Source organism: Pristiophorus japonicus, chromosome 1 (assembly GCF_044704955.1).
Source record: "Pristiophorus japonicus isolate sPriJap1 chromosome 1, sPriJap1.hap1, whole genome shotgun sequence".
Taxonomy (NCBI): Eukaryota; Metazoa; Chordata; class Chondrichthyes; family Pristiophoridae; genus Pristiophorus; species Pristiophorus japonicus.
Window position 1 is genome coordinate 395,190,082 of NC_091977.1, and position 25,524 is coordinate 395,215,605.

The window sequence follows — 25,524 nt, forward strand, 5'->3', positions numbered from 1 at the left end:
GTGATTATGGCTACCTTTGGCACACTAAAAGACTGCGCAGAGGGTGATGATTGGGATGCCCTCACGGAAAGGCTCGAGCAATATTTCGTGGCAAACGGACTGGCAGGGGAGACGGACACATTGGCGGAGAAGTGCAAGGCTATACTGCTGACCAGTTGTGGTCCCCAGGTCTACCACCTCGTCAGGGACTTGCTGGCACCCACGAAGGCCAAGGATAAGACATATGATGAGCTGACTGAACTAATTCGCGATCAACTAACCCAAAACGGAGCATCCTCACGGTCAGGCACAGATTCTACACTCACCACAGACCTGAGGGCCAGGAGATTGCAAAATATGCTGCCGACCTCAGGAGACTTGCGGCACCATGTGATTTCGGCACGCACCTCAACAAAGCATTGCGATACATCTTCCTTATGGGAATTGGCCACGAGGGCCTCCTTCACAAGCTATTATCTGCCGACACCACTGTCAACCTACAGAAAGCCATCAGCATCAGTCAGGCGTTCATGACCTCGACCTGCAGCACCAAGCAAATTATTCATCCTATGGACTCGAACCTGGCAAGTACAGTACACAGAATGGAGCCTTTCACAGGCAAGACTGTAGAACGTGGCTCTGCCCAGGGCAGAGAGCACAGACCTCACGGTTCCAGAACTCAGAGTCGGCTGAGGGGTGCTAATCGAGTAGCACCATGATGGCGTTGCGGAGGAAACCTTAAGGCTGACCAGTGTCGCTTTGCTGGGCACGTATGCAAAGCCTGTAACACGAAGGACCACCTCCAGCATATGTGTAAAAGAAATACAACTTGCCGCCTAGCAGAGGAGTCGGTAGATGACGTTGAATCCAGCGGGGAGTATGATGATTTGGCCAGAGAGGCAGCTCAGCCCCAAGAAGAAGTGTATGGAGTGTATACCTGCACCACCGATTGTCCTCCAGTGAAGATTAAAGTCGAGATAAACGGCGTTCCAGTCTTCATTGAAGTGGACACGAGAGCGAGCCAGTCAGTGATGAGCCAGGATGCCTTTGAGAAGCTATGGAACGAAAAACGACCCGAGCTGGTTCCAGTACAGGAAAAGTTGCGCATCTACACCAAGGAGCTGATCCCAGTCCTTGGTAGTGCAGATGTAAGTGTAATCCATAATAGCATGGTGCACGTTACCTCTGTGGATTGTTGCAGGTGATGGTCCAACGCTACTCGGAAGAAGGCGGATGGGGAAGATCCAGTGGAAATGGGAAGACCTCTTCACTCCAGCAATCGATGTCCCCCGTGCTCAGAGACAGAGCAAAACCTCACCTTCGCTTGGGCCAGGCACCAGAGAACAGAGCAGCGCAGCACCTGAGGCACAGACCGTCCATCACGACTGCGTGGCAATGATCCGTCCGGAACGACCTAAAAGTACCTTCTTGGCTCCTGGCAGGACTCCTAGGGAGGAAGATCGAATTCACAGGCACTCTTCCAGCTTTTGTGGCAGAATTGTGGGAGAAGGATCAAGGCAGTCGACCTCGAGGACAGAGGCAAGATGGTGTCCCTGCTGCAGCGAGGTGCAGAGTGGCTGACAAAAAAGATGGCCACGGCCATACCACGAGGTGCAACCCTGAGGGACCAACACATGACAAAGGATTTGATTGGGGTAAAGCCAGCAGGGTTCTCTTAAAGGAGACCTGCAACCAACTGAACTTAGAGACATTGTATGCAATCAATGTAACGAACCGATTAAGATTATGAACAAAATGTTGTTGCGAGATGTCGGGAATAGAGAGTCCTCCAAAAGTAGCAAACGAGCGAATTCGGGAGGGTAAAGGCGCTGATCCTGATGCCCTGCCCCAGGTGTCCCCACAAGTTATAGGCCAGCGACCTCAGGAGGGTGAAGGCACTGATCCTGATACCCTGCCCCAGGTCTATCCCACGCTGCAGGCACCCGATGGCACTATTCACCACGGATCCGGAAAAGAAAACGGCCCCAATACGCGCAGTCGGCCGCCGTTGCCCACCACCCTGGTGGAGACGGTGCAGCCCCCAGACCCATCGCTACCTCAGCCATGTCCGGGAGCGAAAGGTCAGAACCAACGAGTTCCCCAAACGGGATCTGGAACAGCCAGATTCCCAACACCATTAGAGAACAGGCAGAAGATTCTGCAGCCCTCAAAGGAGGACAGGGAGGCCACACACATCTGTGGCTCTGCCCACCACTAGGCAACGGCAAAGGCCCGGAGTCCTGGCTAGGTGAACAAACCAAGCCCACCCCGCGAGCAGGGGGTGCAGCACCGCTATCAAACGAGTAGGACACCGTCCGGTTGCTCTGGAACCTGCGTCCTCGCATACCTGTACTGCTACCTCAGTACTGACCATGACTGAACCATGAATGCAATCTACCCAATCCTGGTGCGCGACCGCAAAATGTAACGAATGTAAGTCACTGAACCAAGGTGTCACGATACAAACTATAATATCCTTTTTTTGTAGTTGCACTGTGTCTGATCCTGTATGTTAATGTAACGGGCCTGCTGCCTGATCTCGCTGGGGGGGGGAATGGATGTATGTTGCCATGGACACACACATGGATCACACCCAGAACCCACTGGAATCTCCACTGCATCATCGAACCATCCAAACTGGTAACCACTACCCAATGTTGTGGCAAAAGGATGGGAGTTAACAGAGAGAGAACCAAGCTAAAGCAGAGCCAAAATGCAAGGGCTACTGGCACTTAAATCTGGGGAGAGCTAAGCCAAAGCACATAGTGCAAAGGTAATCGGCACAAAGGACTTGGGGGAGAGTGATGTTATATATACAGACTATAGTTATACTCTCTGTGTAGTCACTGTATAGTTGCAAAAGATGGAGACTTATTTCCTGATGTACTGTCAATAAGGTTTACACTGTGTATATACTATGCTGACCCCACTAGAGGGTGCAACTGGTGGAGACCGGGGTTTCCTGCCCCTGTGGCGGAGGCTGTCCATTGCGGTGGGAGACCTGAGGGTCACCTGCATAGGTGTGCAGGGCCCAGTATAAAGGGCTGCCCACCATGCTAGTGCCTCACTCTGGAGTTACAAATAAAGCACTACAGTTTGAGTACAACACATTGACTCGTGGAGTCATTCATAAGTGCATTACAGACATAACACACACAGTCTCAGCTATTGAAGCATGGTAGGCATATGTGGCACAATAGGAGGTGTACACTTTCTAAACCCTTCCTATTTTTCTCATTGCAGGCGAAGATCTCACACAACAGGCGCGAGCAGCACTGGACAGATGGGGGTCCATCTCAGCTCCTCGACCTAACAGATGTTGAGGAACGGGTATCTGCCCTCATTGGAGCACCAGCTCGGACAGTTGCCGGGGGTGATGCTGTGCACCCTTCAGGTAGTGAGGGTATGTCAATGGATTGCGCGACTGACGTGGCTACATTGAGACGTATTATGAAGTGACTTGGGGCCTTCACATGTACATGTGCAATGCCACCTTCCTGCGATCACCTTGCCCCCTACCCTGCTGCTAACCACACGTCTGTTGTTTTCTGCTTGCAGACCAGCTACAATCGCGACAGGCATCCAGGGAACCATCGACATCTGGCCATGGGGGGAGATGATGAGGTGTGCGATGAGACTGTAATGCCTGAGCAGCAGAGCCCACCAGTTGGCCAGTCGCAACAGAGCACATCTGGGGACGAGCCCAATTTCCCTGGCTTTGAGTCATCGGAAGCTCCTGGCCCCAGTCGTCTACAGCAATGCACAGCGAGAGGGGAATCTCGGAGGCCAGCTCTCTGGAGGGCGAGTCGGCAAAGTAGGTCTGCTCAACAACAGGCAGACATGGAACTGGACTTGGTGGAAATGTTTGGGGAAAACACAGACATGCACCGTGAGCTCATGGCTGCATTGGGTCGGATCCCACAGAGCATTCACAAGCTTTCTGCGACTGTTGCGAAGGCAGCGTCACGCACTGTCGGTGCAACTCAGGACTCCAGCGAGGCCGTCATTGCCCACTCACAGAGGCAGGTGGCCCCCAGCAGTGATAATGGTGTTCGAGTGTGTGGTGCGTGCCATTAATCACATTGCAGCATCGATTGTATCGTAGGCACAAGCTACGCTGCAGCTTGGTGATGCATGCTGTCACTGAACGGTGCCATCCTCTGTGTTCCCCACTGTCCTTCTGCAGCCTTCTGCAGATGCCTTGATATTTTATCAGAATGCCTGTAAGTAGTTGCTTTTTAATAATGCACTTGTTAAGTAACTTGCAGCAGAATGCTCTTTATTGTATCGTTCGGTTATGATGGTTTATTTTGTCATTCAGTTTGGATGGTTTATTGTATTGTTTGGTGTTGTTGGGGATGAATTGTTTGTAACTTTTTTTGACAAACATGTCACTTTGACCCTTTGCTATTAGTATCGTTTGTAACATTCAAAAGCTTAGCTTAGATATGCCTGTATGGTGGCACATAGCATGGCCAATATTAGATGCATCCCTCAGCTTCCTCCATGCAACCAAACCAGTCCATTGTGAGCCAGCGACATGCAACTCTTGCTCCCGCAGCATCTGGACGTTGCCTCCCCCGTGGATGGGGTGGCTATCCAATCGGGGCACTGCGAAGGGGCAATCATAAGCCAGGTGGCTAGGCCGTATCTTGTGTCCCCGATAAGCCAGCCCTGCCCTTTCCTTTGTCGCAGTCGGGGAGTGGGAGAGCGAGGAGGAGGAGCAGCGTCGAGTCAGGGGGCCTACGAAAGGCCCATCAGTCGCAGTCAGGGAGCGGGAGAGCGAGGAGGAGGAGCAGTCGGGGAGCGGGAGAGCGAGGAGGAGGAGCAGCATCGAGTCGGGGGGCCTATGAAAGGCCCAGCTGGTGCAGCTGCTGCAGGGAGGCAAAAAAGTAGAAAGAAATCGAAAGGTGACATCACAGCCAAGGGGGTAAGTGATTGGTAAGAAAGTAACCTTTTAGCATTGTTGTTGCCAAATTAAGTTTATCTAGGGGTTAAATCACGGCAGGACAGCTTGGACACATGTTATGCTCCTCCTGTACTATGTGGGAAGTCAGGGACACATTGCGGCGCTGGAGCTGCGGGTGGATTCACTCTGGAGCATGCACGATGCTGAGAATGATGTGAATAGCACGTTTAGTGAGTTGGTCTTACCACAGTAAAAGGGTACACAACCAGATAGGGGATGGGAGACCAACAGGAAGAGCGGTGCAAGGAAGGTAGTGCAGGGGTCCCCTGCGGTCATCCCCCTGCAAAACAGATGCACCGCTTTGGGTACTGTTGAGGGGGATGACTCACCAGGGGATGGCAGCAGCAGCCAAGTTCATGGCACCGTGGGTGGCTCTGCTGCACAGGAGGGCAGGAAAAAAAGAGTGGGAGAGCGATAGTGACAGGGGATTCAATTGTAAGGGGAATACATAAGACGTTTCTGCGACCGCAACTGAGACTCCAGGATGATATGTTGCCTCCCTGGTGCAAGGGTCAAGGATGTATCGGAGCGGGTGCAGCGCAATCTGAAAAGGGAGGGAGAACAGCCAGTTGTCATGGTGCATATAGGTACCAACGATATAGGTAAAAAAAGGGATGAGGTCCTTCAAGATGAATTGAGGGAGCTAGGAGCTAAATTTAAAAAGTAGGACCTCAAAAGTAGTAATCTCAGGATTGCTACCAGTGCCATGTGCTAGTCAGAGTAGGAATCGCAGGATAGCTCAGATGAATACGTGGCTTGAGGAGCGGTGCACAAGGGAAGGATTCAAATTCCTGGGACATTGGAACCGGTTCTGGGGGCGGTGGGACCAGTACAAACCAGACGGTCTGCACCTGGGCAGGACGGGAACCAATGTCCCAGGGGGAGTGTTTGCTAGTGCTGTTGGGGAGAAGTTAAACTAATACGGCAGGAGGATGGGAACCTATGCAGGGAGACAGAGGGAAGTAGAATGGGGGCAGAAGCAAAAGATAGAAAGAAGAAAAGTAAAAGTGGGGGGCAGAGAAACCCAAGGCAAAAAGGGCTACATTACAGCAAAATTCTAAAGGGGCAAATTCTAAAGGGAGAAAGACAACCCTGAAGGCTCTGTGCCTCAATGCGAGGAGTATTCGGAATAAGGTGGACGAATTAACTGCGCAGATAGCAGTTAACAGGTATGATACAATTGGCATCACGGAGACATGGCTCCAGGATGACCAAGGCTGGGAACTCAACATCCAGGGGTATTCAACATTTAGAAAGGATAGACAGAAAGGAAAAGGAGATGGGGTGGCATTGCTAGTTAAAGAGGAAATTAATGAAATAGTAAGAAATGACATTAGCTTGGATGAAGTGGAATCGGTATGGGTGGAGCTGTGGAATACCAAGGGGCAGAAAACGCTAGTGGGAGTTGTGTACAGACCACCAAACAGTAGTAGTAAGGTTGGGGGCAGCATCAAACAAGAAATAAGGGATGTGTGCAATAAAGGTACAGCAGTTATCATGGGCGATTTTAATCTACATATAGATTGGGCTAACCAAACTGGTAGCAATGCGGTGGAGGAGGATTTCCTGGAGTGTATTAGGGATGGTTTTCTAGACCACTATGTCGAGGAACCAACCAGGGAGCTGGCCATCGTAGACTGGGTGATGTGTAATGAGAAAGGACTAATTAGCAATCATGTTGTGCGAGACCCCTTGGGGAAGAGTGACCATAACATGGTAGAATTCTTTATTAGAATGGAGAGTGACACGGTTAATTCAGAAACTAGGGTCCTGAACTTAAGGAAAGGTAACTTCGATGGTTTGAGCCATGAATTGGCAAGAGTAGACTGGCAAATGATACTTAAAGGGTTGACGGTGGATAGGCAATGGCAAACATTTAAAGATCACATGAATGAATTTCAGCAATTGTACATCCTTGTCTGGAGTAAAAATAAAACGGGGAAGGTGGCTCAACCGTGGCTAACAAGGGAAATTAAGGATAGTTTGTTAAATCCAAGGAAGAGGCATATAAACTGGCCAAAAAAAGCAGCAAACCTGAAGACTGGGAGAAATTTAGAATTCAGCAGAGGAGGACAAAGGGTTTAATTAAGAGGGGGAAATTAGAGTACAAGAAGAAGCTTGTCGGGAACATAAAAACTGACTGCAAAAGCTTCTATAGATATGTGAAGAGAAAAAGATTAGTGAAGACAAACATAGGTCCCTTGCAGTCGGATTCAGGTGAATTTATAATGGGGAAAAAAGAAATGGCAGACCAATTGAACAAATACTTTGGTTCTGTCTTCACGAAGTAAGACACAAATAACTTCTGAAAGTACTAGGGGACCAAGAGTCTAGTGAGAAGGAGGAACTGAAGGATATCCTTATTAGGCGGGAAATTATGTTAGTGAAATTGATGGGATTGAAGACCGTTAAATCCCCGGGGCCTGATACTCTGCATCCCAGAGTACTTAAGGAAGTGGCCCTAGAAATAGTGGGTGCATTGGTGATCATTTTCCAACAGTCTATCAACTCGGGATCAGTTCCTATGGACTGGAGGGTAGCTAATGTAACACCACTTTTTTTTTTAAAAGGGAGGGAGAGAGAAAGCGGGTAATTATAGACCAGTTAGCCTGACACCAGTGCTGGGGAAAATATTGGAATCAATTATTAAGGATGAAATAGCAGCGCATTTGGAAAGCAGTGACAGGATCTGTCCAAGTCAGCATGGATTTATGAAGGGGAAATCATGCTTGACAAATCTTCTGGAATTTTTTGAGGATGTAACCAGTAGAGTGGACAAGGGAGAACCAGTGGATGTGGTGTATTTGGACCTTCAAAAGGCTTTTGACAAGGTCCCACACAAGAGATTGATTTTGCACACCAAAGCAGATGGTATTGGGGGGAATATACTGATGTGGATAGAGAACTGGTTGGCAGACAGGAAGCAGAGAGTTGGGATAAACGGATCCTATTCAGAATGGCAGACAATATACATCAATGATTTGGGTGAAGGAATTGAGTGTAATATCTCCAAGTTTGCAGATGACACTAAACTGGGTGGCGATGTTAGCTGTGAGGGGGACGCGAAGAGGCTGCAGTGACTTGGACAGATTAGGTGAGTGGGCAAATGCATGGCAGATGCAGTATAATGTGGATACATGTGAGGTTATCCACTTTGGGGGCAAAAACACGAAGACAGAATATTATCTGAATGGCGGCAGATTAGGAAAAGGGGCGGTGCAACGAGACCTGGGTGTCATGGTTCATCAGTCATGGAAAGTTGGCATACAGGTACAGCAGGCGGTAAAGGCGGCAAATGGTATGTTTGCCTTCATAGCTAGGGGATTTGAGTATAGGAGCAGGGAGGTCTTACTGCAGTTGTACAGGGCCTTGGTAAGGCCTCACCTGGAATATTGTGTTCAATTTTGGTCTCCTAATCTGAGGAAGGACGTTCTTGATATTGAGGGAGTGCAGCGAAGGTTCACCAGACTGATTCCCGGGATGGCCAGATTGACATATGAGGAGAGACTGGATCAACTGGGCCTTTGTACATTGGAGTTTAGAAGGATGAGAGGGGATCTCATAGAAACTTACAAGATTCTGACAGAACGCGACAGGTTAGATGCGGGTAGATTGTTCCCGATGTTGGGGAAGTCCAGAACCAGGGGACACAGTATTAGGATAAGGGCCAGGCCATTTAGGACTGAGATGAGGAGAAACTTCTTCACTCAGAGAGTTGTTAACCTGTGGAATTCCCTGCCGCAGAGAGTTGTTGATGCCAGTTCATTGGATATATTCAGGAGGGAGTTAGATATGGCCCTTTCGGCTAAAGGGATCAACGGGTATGGAGAGAAAGCAGGAAGGGGGTACTGAAGGAATGATCAGCCATGATCTTATTGAATGGTAGTGCAGACTCGAAGGGCCAAATGGCCTACTCCTGCATCTATTTTCTATGTTTCTATGTCTATGTTTCTGTGTCGCTGAAACTTTCATGAGACACTGTTCTCACACAAGATGAAAGCATCATGTGCGCTCCCTGGATAGTGGGCATTCACTGCGAGCATGTGCTGCATGTGGTCGCACACCAGCTGGACGTTTAGGGAGTGGTATCACTTTCGGTTTCTGAATATCTCTGCATTGTCTAATGGTGCTCGCAAGGCCACATGTGTACAGTCAATGGTTCCTTGAACCCTTGGGAAGCCTGCAATTCTGCCAAACCCACATGCCCTTTCATTCTGGCTGTCCCTGTTCATTGGGAACTTTATGAAGTCCATTCTGCGGACGTACAGAGCCTTTGTGACTTGTCGAATGCAGCGAGGTGTAGCATATTGAGAGATGCTGTATATGTCCCCTGCTGCTGTCTAGAATGAGCCAGAGGCATAGAAGGCCAGCGTCACAGTCACCTTCACTGCGACAGGCAGTGCAGTTGTGTTGGCGCTAGAAGGTGTAGGTCTGCCTGTAGCAGATGGCATATCTCTGTCAGCACTTCCTTTCAGGAGCACGGCTTTCTCAAACACTGCTCCTCAGAGAGCTGGAGGTATGAGTGTTGGTGCCTGTAAACCCGTCGGGGGTAAGGCCTCCTCCCCAGACGTCTTTGGCCTCTCCTCATCCATGGGTCAACATTACCAGCAGTCCTTCATCTAGCTTGAAGCTGCCTGCCAATAGCAACCAGCATGATACTAGTAATGCCCCCATTAACTTCTCTCACTGACCTTGTAAGGACACTGTAATTGCAGATAAAACTGCCGTTTGCAAGTTGGAGTTTCATGCAGCGTGCTGTGCGCAACCGTTGCCGTCAATGTGAATTGTGATGTAGGATCCTCCTCCCTCCATTTAAATATGGTGCCAACACCACCTGTTGCACCTTGGGAACACCGTTTTTTTCAGATGTTTCCTGGGGTAGATGTTAAATGAGGCCTAAGGGCCGAATTTTCCAGTTGGGGCGCAAGCGCTGCGTTGCACGACGATTGACATCATGATCTCAATCAAACTGGAGGGGAGGTAAGTTTTTGGGTCGCCGCAAATCAGGAGCTTAATTTACCACCCGGGCACTAAAACCTGGATGCCTAGCGTTATGCCCAGGAACACTATTTACCACTCCTCCGGGACGCAAACAGAGGCGCAAAAGAGCGGAAAATCCAGCCCCTTATGTTCTTGTGTATACTGTGCACAAGTATTGATACTTAAGTAGACTAGCTTAAAATATTTCAGAATTATTTGGAGTATATGGTTTAGAACATTCTTTATGTTACTAATGTAATGGGATCCTGGGCTTTAAAAAGAGAGGCGTAGAGTACGATGTTTTTGCACTGGAATATGGGACTGAAAATTGATTGAATCGTAATTGCCAGCCCCCTCTGTATAAAACATGCTTTGCATTTACAATAATGGTTATTAAATACATAAATTAAAATTGTGACAGTGTATTGAAATGCAGCGGGTGTCATTGTTCCAAAATTCTGGACCGTTTCCACTCATCTGCAAGTTAATCCCTTAGATAACTCAGCTAATGAAAATAATAGTGTATGCAAACAAAATCAGAAATACCAATTACAGTTTTTTTTTAAATTTGTAAAGGACTTAAATAGTTAATCTCTTTGATTCTAGTCATCTTTATTAATCTATCTGTCTGACCAGTAGATGCTGCTTGTCTGAGGAGTTCCTATTACATTTCCGATTTTAATAAACAACAAGGACTGTTCTTTCTGATGTTGACTTGTACATTAGGAATTATGTATTGTTTGGAGATGGGATGAGCGATGGTTCTCACTGCTGACAGTTTCAATTAACATAGACCCCATTACTTTTATTGAAATAAACAACATCAAGATAATCAGCGTATTCAATATTGTGACCAAGCTCAGTATAAAATGTTGATAATATTGATTTTGGTGACAACAATAAATCTCGTGAGGTTCCTTATATGTGTGCTGATGTGTGCTGCTGTTGTATTCTTGAAGGAATTGTTGAAGACATCAGAACATATGAAGAAGCTACATTTTTTTAAATTCATGTTCAGGATGTGGCCATCACTGGCAAGGCCAGCATTTTTTACCCATCCCTAATTGCCCTTGAGAAGATGGTGGTGAGCCACCTTCTTGAATACAACTGAGTGGCTTGCTAGGCCATTTCAGAGGGCAGTTAGGAGTCAGCCACACTGTTGTGGGTCTGGAGTCACATATAGCCCAGACCAGGTAAGGACGGCAAATTTCCTTCCCTAAAGGACATTAGTGAACCAGATGGGTTTTTACAATAATCCGGTAGTTTCATTGAATTTAAATTCCCCAGGTGCCATGGTGGGATTTGAACTCTTACATCTCTGGATCATTAGTCCAGGACTCTGGCTGATCAAAAACCAAGCTCAAAACTAGTTTTAAGCTAAAGAAATAACTGAAAATGTTAATCCATAGCATTGGAAGAAGCAGGATCCAATTTTAAGGGCTCTCTAAATCCTGATTTATTAAATAAAAACCCAAATTACTGCAGCAGTGTACCAGCCTCTTGTTGGAATAGCCAACCTGCTTGGTCCCAGATGGAAGCAGGTTATTCTGGTTGCAGAACAGGAGGGCACAAGTAGAAAATGATCATCTCTCAAGTGAGATGATAGATTCAAAGCAACTGTAAAATAAACCCCCACCAAAACTAGCAAATGTTCTGTTAATTAGGCCTTTCGGAAAAAGCTTGAGCATGGTTTAAAGGACATAGGCATAAATCGAGACATAGACAATCAAATGCTCTATGATCCTGGCACCATGGCAATGCATTTGTGGAATACAGTTGGGCCGGGTAGAATCAGAGAGTTTGTAGTGTTAGATTATTACCTAGAGTTTCACAAGACTAGCCTAGGAGTAAAGGAGACATTTCTCATTCTTTGTAAAAGTTTGACCTGTTGCTAGTCACTTTTCTCAGCCTGTTCAATGCTCAGCATACATGGCTATGCAGCAGCGCAGCACATTTACAGCAACTTGCATCTAAAACTGTCACAATGAAATCTTAAAAGGTACTTAATGCAGCATATACTAGCTGGATTTCAGTTACTGTCACAGGATGGGCTGCATGTTGATCAATCACTGCATGTGCTCCTTAAATTTACAACATTCAAGACTGCTATCTCTGCTTGCAGGACAAAATGACACATATTAAAGGAAAACACCCAAAGTGGAGAAGGCCCTAAAGTTACATTCCCTTGAGTAAATCCTCCTGAACATCCCTGCCTAGAAGGATATCAAGAGAATAGGGAAGGTGAAGCTGGTGTTCTCTGCCAGCTCAGGGTTAATACCATCTTATTCTTATGTCTTTTTCCCTCTTCTCACTCATACACAGGCATAAAAACAAGCACAAAAATGTCACACACAGTATCTTACTCCTTAGTGCACTAAAATAAAGCTCCAGCCTAGTGTAAAAGTATTTTGTATCAATCAATCTTGTAGGACACAAATAGGATGATTGTGATTTCCTGTTAAAAAGGGTGGTTGTGACTTCCTGTCACGATACTAATCATAACAATAATACTCACTACGAGAGAGGTTCTCCAGGGCCTTGCCTAACTTCTTGCTTTCCTGAAGGATGTGATTCAGTTCATCAAAGTTGTGGCTTTCTGGTTTTGTTCGCCAGTCCCATGCAGCATGTTCTATTGACCTTGGTACTGCAAAAATTAAGGAAATTATAAATACAAAACAACAACTTTTCCGCATTGCTTCTTATTGACATTCATGCATTTTTTTTCATTAATAGAGGGTTGACTTTGCTTGACACTGTTGTAATAACTAATTTAATTCAATATTGCATGGTCAGCAACATCAGTACCAAATGAAACGTTGGGATTTCAAATTAGTTTTATATATCTGTATATATTTGCATAAAGCTTGTAAATATTTGCATTAAGAGGAGAATGTTGTCTAAAAGATAAAGGGGGAGAAATTTAGGAGCGCCCCATTTGAGTCGTTAACTTTTGAAAGCTGGAAAAATTTGCACCAGGCGCTAATGGTTCTCAGCTGACTCTACGGGCCCAAGTTTCCACAAGAAAAAAAACAGGCGCCCCTCCAAGCTGGGCGCCCGTTTTTCGTGCCTAAAACAGCGCCTAAAAAAATCCTCGGTATTCTCCACCTACCTGCAGGTCCTCTGGCCCTCGGCGCAGCCAGCACGAGCAGTGGGGGGGCGGAGCCAGGTCTCTGCGCTGAAAACAGTGCCGGGACCTCTGCACATGCGCGCTACAGTGGGCATGCAAGTGCAGTAGCTCCAGGCGCCGAACTGTGTGGGAGGGGCCAGAAGCACGCAGCCCCTAGCCCTGGCTGAATGGCCTCACTGGGGCTGCATGAATAAGGCTCCTCCATGGCCAGCTCCTGCTTCCCCCCCCCCCACCCCCGCCCCCGACCAGACCCGACACCCGCTCCCCCCTGCCTCCGGACCAGACCTGACACCCGCTCCCCCCCTGCCTCCGGACCAGACCTGACACCCGCTCCCCCCCCCCGCCTCTGGACCAGACCCGACACCCGCTCCCCCCCCGCCGACCAGACCCAACACCCGCTCCCCCCTGCCTCCGGACCAGACCCAACACCCGCTCCCCCCCCGCCGACCAGACCTGACACCCGCTCCCCCCCTGCCTCCGGACCAGACCTGACACCCGCTCCCCCCCTGCCTCCGGACCAGACCTGACACCCGCTCCCCCCCTGCCTCCGGACCAGACCCAACACCCGCTCCCCCCCTGCCTCCGGACCAGACCTGACACCCGCTCCCCCCCTGCCTCCGGACCGGACCCGACACCCGCTCCCCCCCCCCCGCCCCGACCTGAGACCCGACACCCGCTCCCCCCCCACTGGACCCGACTCCCGCTCCTGGACTGGATCCGATCCGACCTGACCTCCCCCTCCCTCCTTTCCCCCCCGCACTCTCTCTCCCTCCCTCCCTCTCCCTCCCTCCCTCCCTCCCTCTCTCTCTCTCTCCCCCTCCCGCTCAGCGGCACAAACGGCTGCAGAATTCTCCCTGGCTGAAGCACTTTCACACAGGTAGGAAGATGGTTTATTTAATCTTTTCTTGGCTTATAAATGTTTATTCAGGTTGGATTTATTTGTATAATATTTGTAGAAGTATAAATAAGGATTTATTGTAGAATTTAATGAGTTCCCTTCCCCCCCCCCTCGTTCTGGACGCCTAATTTGTAACCTGCGCCTGATTTTTTAATGTGTAGAACAGGTTTTTTCAGTTCTACAAAAATCTTCACTTGCTCCATTCTACTTTAGTTTGGAGTACATTTTCACTGTGGAAACTTTCAAATCAGGCGTCAGTGGCCGGACACGCCCCCTTTTGAAGAAAAAATTCTGTTCCAAAGTAGAACTGTTCTACCTGACTAGAACTGCAGAAAAAAAAATGTGGAGAATTGCGATTTCTAAGATAGTCCGTTCTCCACCAGTTGCTCCTAAAAATCAGGCGCAAATCATGTGGAAACTTGGGCCCTACATTGGGTGTTAGCGCTTCAGGAAGGAAGTGAAATGCTAAATCAAGCCCTACAACTTCTGTTGGAGCGCTAAACGATGCAGGCAGGGGGGTAGTGGTGCAGCGCTGCCGGAATCCAAGGCTCCTTCCCTCCCTAAAGGGAAGGGCCATCGCTGCAGGTTCTGCATTGCAATGAGTTAGCTCGTCGCCGACGGCAGCCGCGGTCCGATCCGATCAGACCCATACACACTAGCAGAGTGCTGGGCTGATCAATCGCGGCTGAGGAAAATTCTGAAAAATCGCCCGTATGCATTCGCACAATTTTTTTATTTACCGCGCCAACATGACCTTTAACTTACGCCACCGAAGCACCCGCCCTCCCGAACAACACCTCCGACAGCTGTCGGTGTTGTCAGCCAGCGATGCTGCAGAGAGTGGAACCAAAGTTCAGGTCTGGGGCCCTACGCAGGGCAATGACGTCACGATCTCCGAGCGCAGGAGATAGCGGCGCAGGGTGTTACTACCGCCGCAAACCTCTCGGCCAATTTAGTGGGAATAGTTCCTTTTGCTGCACCCGGTCGGTAAGTCGTTAGCGCCCACTTATCGACCCACGAAAGCGATAACTGGAGGCGCAAAGGAGGCCAATTTCTAGGCCAAACTAACTTCTGATTTACGGGATTATATACATTATTTTATCAATGTGAATTGTCGTCTTTTTACCTCAAGCACCGTCCTGTTGGTTATAATAATATTTTCAGAAGCTTTATTTCGAAGTAACTTGCCCTCATTTTCAATATCAACAATATAATTCAATTTTGAGTCTGAATGACAGCTTATACATTATCATCATAGGTGGTCCCTCGAACGAGGATGACTTGCTTCCACGAGTTCACAGGTGTTTCGATGAAGAACCCAATGTTCCAGTCCTGTACTCCAATTGAGGGGGTGGAAGATGCCTGTGGGTTAATTTTTTTAATGTGTGGTGACCGTTGCACACCAGCCATCACACGGGCTTGACAGAGTTAGGTCTTGGTCCAGTGGCAAGGATTAACCAAGACGACTGGAGACTTGCTCTGCTCCATAGACCTAGCGCACACACTTATCGCAGTGTGGGCTGGCCTGTGCTGCCCCTGGGCCCTCGGCTCTTCTGGGCCCCGTACCCCCATCTATCGCACCTCCGCCACGATCTCTCGCCGCTCCTCCGCCATAAACATTCACCGCATCTTTAACAAACACTCGCCGCTCATCTGCCCCGACCTTCCCACTCCTCTGTACCTGGGCTCTGCCGATGTTCCTGCCCACGCTCCAAAATGACGACCAGGGTTTTGATGAAGTCACCTAGTCGCCCTTCTCAAAATCCTTGGAGCAGCTCGCCTGGTGGTTGAAGTGGTACGTCGCTCCAGCTCTTTTACAGCCCGATCTGCGGAGTTGTTCTCTCGCAGGTCGGGGGGCCACGATGTCCCAGGCCCATTGCTCCAGCTCTTTTATAACCTGACCTGCGGTGCTGTTCTCTCGCAGGTCGGGGGGGGGGGGGGCCACGATGTCCCAGGCCCATTGCTCCAGCTCTTTTACAGCCCGACCTGCGGAGTTGTTCTCTCATTTATACATAATCTAATTGGCTCACTGTCTGAATCATCTGCAGAATCATTGGTAATTTCAGGCTCGCTCACGCCATCAAATTGTTCTGGATTACAGCCAGAAAAAGACAAACCCCCCTCGATAATCAGTAGCAAGAGATTTCTATTTTTCAACATTGTATAGTATTCTAATAATCCCAAAATATCAAGCATATAGACATATCAGGTTTGATTACAACAGGTCACAAGAGCTGCAGCACCAACTACAAACTAAATAAATAATCCAAAAGAGCAAATACATTAAAACATGCTTACAGGACTTTGTTTCTGGCGATGGTGGAGATATGTTGGAGACAGCAAGGTCACTCTTTGACTTTTTTGGTTTTTTGGCATTTGTTAGCCATGGTTTATCGTAACCTCGACAATCTCGCCGTGCCCCTTTGTTTTCTGAAAAAAACCCAAACATTAAATCAGCAAGAAGGAACTGGAATTTAGCTGAACTAATATGCCATTTATTAAATAAGTAATCTGTGGATGTTTATACATGGTTATTGTACTCAGAAATTTTGATGTGAAATTATTTAAGGGCCCAACTGTATCTCCAAACTGTTCGATATTCCAGCTACATGGCATTATAAAATTCCTTCCTTACATCAGATAGTTTCAGAACTTATGGGCTAGTTTCTCCTCTGTAGGGTAGACATCTTAGCTGTCCCTCTGAAGCTGACCCAACCCCGAGCCATTTTCTGGGGTCGGAGGTCATTAAAGATGCATGGTGGATTTCCGCTGGGATTCCCACTACCCATGACGGAGCCTGCCAGTGGCCGGCCAAAAAAGTTTCTGCCCCTTTAAATGCTACTGATACAGCATCAAAAGAGATGGCCAGGCATTTAAAAGGGACAGAAGAACCCTGAAGATTGTAAAGTCGCCTGTCCTGTAAGCCTCAGCAGAGCTCAAGGCCTATAGAAGGTAAGTGGGAGCACAAATGGATGGAGAGGAGGGCCTCTCCCCCACAAGGGATCTCAAATGTTTGCCACCCCTTCCTGGAACCCAATGCCACCGTCCACATGGCCGCCCTGGGAAGCAGCAGTAACTGAAGCCAGGATTATCTGCCAGGGCTCTGGATTGGATTCCCTACCGCCTTTTGAATGTGGTGGGTGGGAAGGAACAGCCAGCAGCAGTCTCAACAAGGGGAGGGAAGTCCAGGTCAGGGCAGTGAGACGGCAGTAGGCTTTAGCACCCAAATTCTCCACTGCAGAGGAGAATCCAGCCCTGCATGCGAGTCTAAATGTCCAACTGCAGTTCATTCAATATTAAATTCGACCACTCCAAATGTTACGATTGAGCAAGCAGCCAAGGTGCTGCAATGGATGAGCAGCAGCCACGCTTGCTTAATTATATGTGATGCACTTCTTATAGCAAAAATACTGCATAGTCCATGAATGATACTAAGCATACAGGCCAGGATGGTCCGTCAATCCTTAGGCTTTGAGCTAGCCAGAGTGAAAAGTGACAGAAATTGCCCTCAGCATCCTTAGGCTAGGCAGTAAAAAAAGCCAGGGTTCCCAGGCATAATTGATACCTGTGTCCTCTTATCTCCTCCACACAGCTGGGATTTCCTTTCCTAGACTGGAGCATGTTTCAGAGTTATTTGGCAGCCATCTGAAATCATTGTTTTCTTTTATTTATAAGTCTCCAAGCCAATTGAAGCCACACTTTATACTCTGGCAAAATATGGAGATAGTGCAGAGGAAACGAGTATTCAAAGAAATGAGCCTTTCCATTATAACTAATCAAACATATTGTTTCATGATGATCTCTTGTGAACAAAAGTAGTGCTCATGGAGGGAAGTAAAATTAGTCTATCAGACAGTTGGTGAGTTAGGAATAGCAAGATATATCGTTTGTTAAAACAGTTTTACTAGTCACACATTTGAAATTAGTAAAATGAGAATTATGGTTACGGCTACAAGCTCGCATTGTTTGCGTTCAACACTGTCAACCAATCCATACTCCTCGAATATCTCGCTACCACAGTCCACTGTGTGGCACTGCTCTCTCCTAAATCTATTTCTATCGTCATACTGTACACATTACTTCACTTCCAATTGTTTCCCATGCCCACCTTTGGTGTAATCCTTGATTCCCTCGTCTTCATCATTTACATGTTACTTCTTGGAGATGTTATCCAGAAGTACAGGGTCAGCCATCATATGTATACCGATGGCACCCAGCTCTACTTCATCACCTTATGTTACCTCCTCTATCGACCCCACACCTGTTGCCTTCATATCCTCTCTAATTGGTTATCTGATATTAAAACATGGATGAGACAAAACTTCTTACAATTTAATGTTGATAAAATTGAAGCAATTCTCTTTGACTTCCTCAAACATGTATTCATATCTAGCCTCGACTTCATCCTGCTCCCTGGCTGTCACCTCCGGTACATTGGCACAATGCTCTACCCGGAGCCAAAATTCTGGCTTACACCCAATCTATCACCAAGACCATTTTCCACCAATTCCTCAATGTCACTACCGCTGCCCCTATCTTTCACCTCTGCTGCTGAAATGTGAATCCATATTTTTATCACTAATACTTTCCTTTCTGGCCTCCCTGTTTCGACAAATCATGCCAAATGCTACATTAAGGACAGTAGGCTCAATTTTCCCCAAGCCCGCTTTCTGGCGTATTGCCAGAGTTAAGCCAGGTTTTCTAGGCCAGAAATGCGGCAGAAATATTTTAAAAATTTTCCCCGATCTATAATTCGAATTTGGCACCGCGCAGCGTGTCCAGTCACCTCGGGGAGGTGGAGCCTGCTGTCTGCGCCAAAAAACAATACCGTACCTTCTGTGCATGCGCAAGAAAAAAAGTTACGGTTTTGACGTTGTTCCAATGGACGTGCATGCTCAGTACAGCTCAGATTTGGCAATTGGCCATTTTTGAAGAGCCGGTTGTGTGTGTGTGTGCGTGAGAAGGAGTGCTGAGAGAGCATTGGAAAAATCACAGCTGGAGCAATACAAGATGCAATGCAGAGCAAGGACCAAGAATTTCTTGGTGGAAGAAGTGGAGACACTAGTTGCTGTGATTGAGAACAGATGACAGGAGCCGGACACCAACAGAGGTCACATAAAAGTTCCACCAAAAGAAAAGAAATGCTGGAATCAATTCGCAGAAGATTACTGCGCAGTGGTGAACACCACGAGATCTGGAAGCCAGTGCAAAAAGAAATGGCAGAACCTTGGACAAGTAGTTAGTGTAAGTAATAGTTTCATTTATTCAATGCAATTGTAAATGTGACCAGCAGAATATGTCCCACACAGCAGAAAGACACCCTCTCTAAAATGTTGTATTTTCATCTTTGCAGAGGAAGGTGGCACACAATAAAAGGGAAAGAACCCGAAGAGGAGGAGGCCCGGCAAATCTGCACCCACTGATACCCTTGGAAGAGAGGGTCGCTGCTTTGATGGGTCCTGCCTGGAGAAAAGCAATCAGTACTGCACAAGCTGGGCCCACACTCGAGGGAGAGGGTAAGTCCTGCAAATTCATCATGGCCCTTCAAATCAACCTGCTGCCTGGCCTGCTATGTGTGAGCCTACTCATGCCACCCATCCTGTCCCCTTCTCTGCTGCTAGCCATTTGACTGTTCTGTTATATTTTGCAGAACTTGAGGCCAACCCGAACAATGCAGATGATGATTCAGATGAGGATTAGCCTGAAGAGGAGAACATCTTCCAATCCAACCCTCCAGACCAAGAACATGGTGGCGGGGGGGGGGAGGGGGGGAGGGGATGGAGTTGGATGAAGCTCCCGCTGTTGTACTGAGTATGGAGGAGGTGCCAGCCACTTTCGTGACTAGTGGTTTGAGTGTTGGTGGGACATTCCACGGTTTCCCACCTTCCCAGGTTGCGGGTCCCAGTGGTGGGGTGCAGTGAGGCACAACCAGGGCCCCACCGTCCCAGGCTGCGGGTCCCAGTGGTGTGGTGCGAGCCACACCCATGGGGAGGAGGGGAGGTAGAGCTCGACCGCGCTCTCCTGAGGTGCAGGATCTAACAGATGTGATTCGGATGATATCATTGAGTGCGGAGAGCATTGACCTTACCCGATCACTCCTGGACACCATCAGTGGGGTGAGTGATGTGGTAGCGGGACTGTCAGGAGAAGTAACAACACTAACACGAGAAATGGGAACGATATCCAGGACCATCAGTGAGGGAATAGTGGCCATGAGGGAGGGAATGTCAGAGGTAGTGCAAACCACGTCACTGGCCATGTGGGAGGGAATATTAGAGGTAGTGCAAACCACTTCACTGGCCATTAGGGAGGGAATATTGCAGGCTGCTGAGACAACGTCAGGGTGCACAAGGGATGGCATGTCGGAGTTAGCTGCTGCAATAAGGGAACATGCCCAGACCCTGAGTCCATTGACAGAATCAACTTTCACTCCCACTGCAATCCCCACACCAGCCTCTGAAGAGCCCAAAGCCGGGCCCTCCAACTTGCTGCCTGATGCTAATGCCCCCCACCCTCAAGAGGTGTGCAGTACCCGAGATGTTAGAAGGAATAAGCTTGGTACCAAGCCAAGAAACACCTCCATCGCCTGCTGGCAGGGGTGGTGGAGAGTCCAAGAACAAGCGCAGCGGGTGGTCTTAGAATAAGGGGGATGAGAGATGGGTGCAGCCCTTCTTTGCTGCTGCTGTTGTTGTTATTATTGTTAATGTTATAACTGTTCTCAAAGTAAAAGTTTTTTGTAAGTTATGTAAATTTACAAGTTTATAAGTGATCTTAAAGTTTTTAAGTGATCTTAAAGAGTGATATTAAAGTAAAGTTTGATACAAGAATAATTTTATTAAAGTTAAGCACATTGTAAACTTTTGAATAAAATATATTTTACATAAACACAGCACAACTCTCGCGTAGGATGAACGCATCATAGATGCTGTCAGGGTATCTTGCATCGACTATATGATGCGATGCATGTCGTCACACAGGAGCTGCACATTAATGGAGTGAAGCCTTTCCTATTCCTGTGTACCTTGGAATCCTTCAAAGGTGCTCACAAGGCGATGTAGGTACAATCAATGCCTTTGGGAAACCAGCAATCCTCGAAAAGCCCGCAGCCCTGTCATGGATTGCTTGGGTGGCCATGGGGAACTTGATGAAGTAATTCCTCTGCGCATAAAGTGCAGCTGTGACCTGGTGAATGGAGACATGTGTTGCATTTTGAGAGATGGCACACACATCTCCAGTTGTAGCTTGAAACGATCCGGAGGCATAGAATGAAAGTGCAGCTGTAACCTTCACTTCAACTGATAAAGCAGTCCTCCTGACGCTTCTTGGTTGCAGGTCTGTTTTCACCAACTCACAGATCTCACGGACAACTTATTTGTGGAAACGCAGCCTTCTGACACAGTCTGCATCACTCAGGTGCAGGTACGAACGCCTGTCTCGATATACCCGAGGTGGGTAAGGCCTCCTGCCCAGCACCCTACGGGCTCTGATGTTCCTGATGCAATGAGCTCGAATCAATTGTCTCTTACATAGCACCATGATGCATAAGGCTCGCACAAGGTATGGCATTGTCAGTATTGCCCCCATACTTAAAGTTAAACTTTCAAAGAAGCTCAAAACAGCAGGAAAGCAGGCAGCACAGGTTCGCAGTTCTCTCTCTCTCTCTCTCTCCCTCAGGTCTGTATGAATGGACCACACCCAAAGTTCTTGTGACCTCTCCTCTCTCTTCTCCCCCCTCCCTCCCCCTCCCCAGGTTACAAGCCATAAGATCGGCTATCTCTCTCCCTCCCCAGGCTACAAGCCATAAGATCGGCTATCTCTCCCTCCTCTCCTCACTCCGAGCCACTGTTCCGGGCGTGAGGCCGATTCTGCCGGCCAAACCTACAACCCTCCAGGCCTTCTTCAAGACGTTTGCTGGTGGTGTATGAGCAAGTAAAAAAGAGAAAACGTGTGAAATCCAATAAATTTACACTTCTACGTTGGCAGGTTAAAAAAAAGTTGAACTTTATTATTGATTTTGACCGTATTCTTGACTCCCTCCAAAATCTTCAATTTAAAAACAATGGCGTCTTTCAGCACAGATTTGTGAATGTGCGTTGTTTTTTTTAGCTCACTAGAAGGTTTTTTGTGAGTGGCCAGATACGCTAACGTAATAGAAAAAAATGTTGGCCAAACTGCGAACAATTGAAAAAAAACGGCGCAGACCTGAGTGAATGTCCTCTATGACGTAAAAAAAAACTGGCCTAGAAAAATTGTAACAAAGTCAGTTACGCCGGTGCAGATCGCAGGGGGAAAGTTTGAAAAAAATAAATACGCCAAAAATTTGACTACGCCAAAAAAAGCAGCCTACTCAAAAACGGCGCAAATCACTGGGGAAAATTGAGCTCAGTGTTCCTATCACCGCACCGTCATCAAACTCCAGTGGTTTCCTGCATCTCACAGAACTAACTTCAACATTCATCTTTAAATGTCTCGACTTACCTCTGATCTTCTTTAGCCCTCTTTCCCTCCGAATAGCTTCACTGGTCAGCCCGATACATCAGGTATGCCTGCTTCATGCAGCTGTACTTACCGTTGGTTGTGCCAGGAGATGTCATTGCTGGATTTCTGAGAGAGCCCAGGATCCCACCAGATATCCCCAAAAGGGGCAAGAAAGAAGAATCACTCACCCTGCCTTCCATCAGAAGTTCACATAGGTGACAAAAATTGTAGAAACACAGTAGAAATAGATTCTGCCTCAATTTCCTGTCCCTTTACTGCCAGTATATGAGATTTCAGCCTCGTGATAGTGTGAAATTTCTAGTTCTTTTACATAACTTAATTTCACACAAAGCCATAAGATAGTAATGTGACCTGTTGCTGTGTGAACTAAACTTTACACCTGAGGGAAAAATGATATTCAAGGATTACTAAAACAGTTACTACTTTATATGTTTGAAGAACTGTACTGAAGACAGTTTCTGTCATTACCAGTTTCAGCCCAAAGAGCAGCTGAGCCTGAAAGTGTTCTTTGTAGCTGGCTGGATCGTCCTTGCTTATTTTGCAGGTGACTTATTAAAAATGGAATTGGCTGATCAGGTGTCTCCGTTATGAGTTTTGTCATCATCTCCTAAGTGGAAAAAAAAGGAAAAATGTCTGTTTGAAATATGTTACTTATCACCACCACTTGTACATCTTTTCCCACACTGTTATTTGCTGAACATATACAAATGTGTCTATTGTTCGATAAAGCCCAGCAGCAATCCTGACCGATAAACTTTGCTGGTTCAATACTTTACTATGGCTACTGAGATACAGGGACATACTCCAAGTTGAGGTTATACAATCACAACGAACACAACAGCTAAAGAATCCACTTGGAAATGGGGGTTGGGGGGAAACGAGGAGGGAGTAAAAAAATCAGTTGGAATCACAATTTAAAGTTTCAGTACATAAGAACATAAGAACATAAGAATTAGAAACAGGAGTAGGCCATCTAGCCCTTCGAGCCTGCTCCGCCATTCAACAAGATCATGGCTGATCTGGCCTTGGACTCAGCTCCACTTACCCGCCCGCTCCCCATAACCCTTAATTCCCTTATTGGTTAAAAATCTATCGATCTGTGATTTGAATATATTCAATGAGCTAGCCTCAACTGCTTCCTTGGGCAGAGAATTCCACAGATTCACAACCCTCTGGGAGAAGAAATTCCTTCTCAACTCGGTTTTAAATTGGCTCCCCCATATTTTGAGGCTGTGCCCCCTAGTTCTAGTCTCCCCGACCAGTGGAAACAACCTCTCTGCCTCTATCTTCTCTATAGCTTTCATTATTTTAAATGTTTCTGTAAGATCACCCCTCATCCTTCTGAACTCCAACGAGTAAAGACTCAGTCTACTCAATCTATCATCATAAGGTAACCGTCTCATCTCCAGAATCAGCCTAGTGAATCGTCTCTGTACCCCCTCCAAAGCTAGTATATCCTTCCTTAAGTAATGTGACCAAAACTGCACGCAGTACTCCAGGTGCGGCCTCACCAATACCCTATACAGTTGCACAGGACCTCCCTGCTTTTGTACTCCATCCCTCTCGCAATGAAGGCCAACATTCCATTCGCCTTCCTGATTACCTGCTGCATCTGCAAACTAACTTTTTGGGATTCATGCACAAGGACCCCCAGGTCCCTCTGCACTGCAGCATGTTGTAATTTCTCCCCATTCAAATAATATTCCCTTTTACTGTTTTTTTTTCCAAGCATCGATTATATTTATATACATTTGACATATATTGCTGATTTATGATGAGCCAAGAGGAAGAAAGCACAGCACAAATATTACTGATGTTAGAAGTTCAGGAGCCTCTGTTCTCCCAGTGATAGTTAGGGACCAGTTAAAGACAAGGACTGAATTATAAATTAGAAGTCAAAATGGATGGCTCCTTCTTTCCACTGCTGTCCAATTGATCATTCGAAGACTGTATTCACCTGACTCCAACCTATATTGTTAGGCTGACAACTTGAGGCACCCTTTGAAACATGTATCCTCTTAGAGTGACATGGACTGGCTGACTTGAGATTCACTGCCGGCTATGCATTGCTCTCTGCTGCCTTAATCTTAATTACAATGTGCCATTTAAATTGATCCAAAGCCTTCCTGGTTGGCATCGAGAAAAAATGTTGCACAAGTGCCCTAGTGGGAGTGCCACAGATCCCTGGAGACTCCCAAGAATAACTTCAAACAGTAAAATACCGTAAATAACTATTACACATTTATACAACAGCTGTTTCAGCAGTTTTTCACTTGAGTAAATCCAAAAATAATCAGGTCACTTCAAACCTTTTTTTTTGCTTAACACTCAATATAATGTCAGTTATCTTTGAGTATGGATTCTGTGAGATTGACTAAGAATACTTTATTAGAAATAGTCTTATATGTTTAATAATGCCAATATTTTTGCATACAAAACTTATATCAATGTCTAGACTGGAAGTTGCAGCTTGTAGATTCCATACTGAAACAGGAACTCTGGCTTTTGGCTTGAAAGCTCAAAATGCTGGATCCACTGTTCTGAGATACAACGTTCGTCAAACATGGAATATGTTACATTATTAGCTGAGAAACACAATGTTGCGCCATGAGTAAATTAGCATCGAGTCCAGCTATACAGGTACTACATACTTCGGTTGCCTTGAAACAATTTCAGCTTTAGAACAGAGACTGCAACCAAGTTCAGGCTTTAACTCTGGATGAGTGCACCTCAAGGAGAGAGCTTAACATCGGCTGCAGTGTAACTGCAACTAATGGGAAATAAACTTTTTTTTTTACTTTAAAGCTTTAATAGAAAAAAATTAAAGTTTTAAAAAATTCCATTAAACCAATTCAGTGTTTGCAAAGAGCCCACATGATAGTCAGCCCTTTACCAACACGAAAATTCCCCCAACTTGCGAGAGAACACCATCGGCGGCAGGTCGGAGATAAAAGGAGGAGCCAGCCACTGCAGGAAGCAGCGTCAGCTGATCCAGGAGTGCGATGGATTCTAGGAGGCGACTGGATTGACGTCATCGGAGTCCAGACAGCCCATTGGAGAGAAACGAAACCA

General features: G+C 47.0%; 1 protein-coding gene across 1 annotated transcript in view; it reads right to left on the bottom strand.

The window, feature by feature from the left end:
* Positions 1–25,524, bottom strand: part of c1h8orf34 (chromosome 1 C8orf34 homolog) — an 805,115-nt gene that overhangs the window by 600,656 nt on the left and 178,935 nt on the right. The window contains exons 3-5 of the mRNA XM_070884539.1: positions 22,921–23,059; positions 16,252–16,383; positions 12,444–12,572 (exon numbers count right to left, since the gene is read on the bottom strand). Coding sequence (XP_070740640.1) covers positions 12,444–12,572; positions 16,252–16,383; positions 22,921–23,059 — 400 coding nt within the window. The remainder of the gene's footprint in view (positions 1–12,443; positions 12,573–16,251; positions 16,384–22,920; positions 23,060–25,524) is intronic.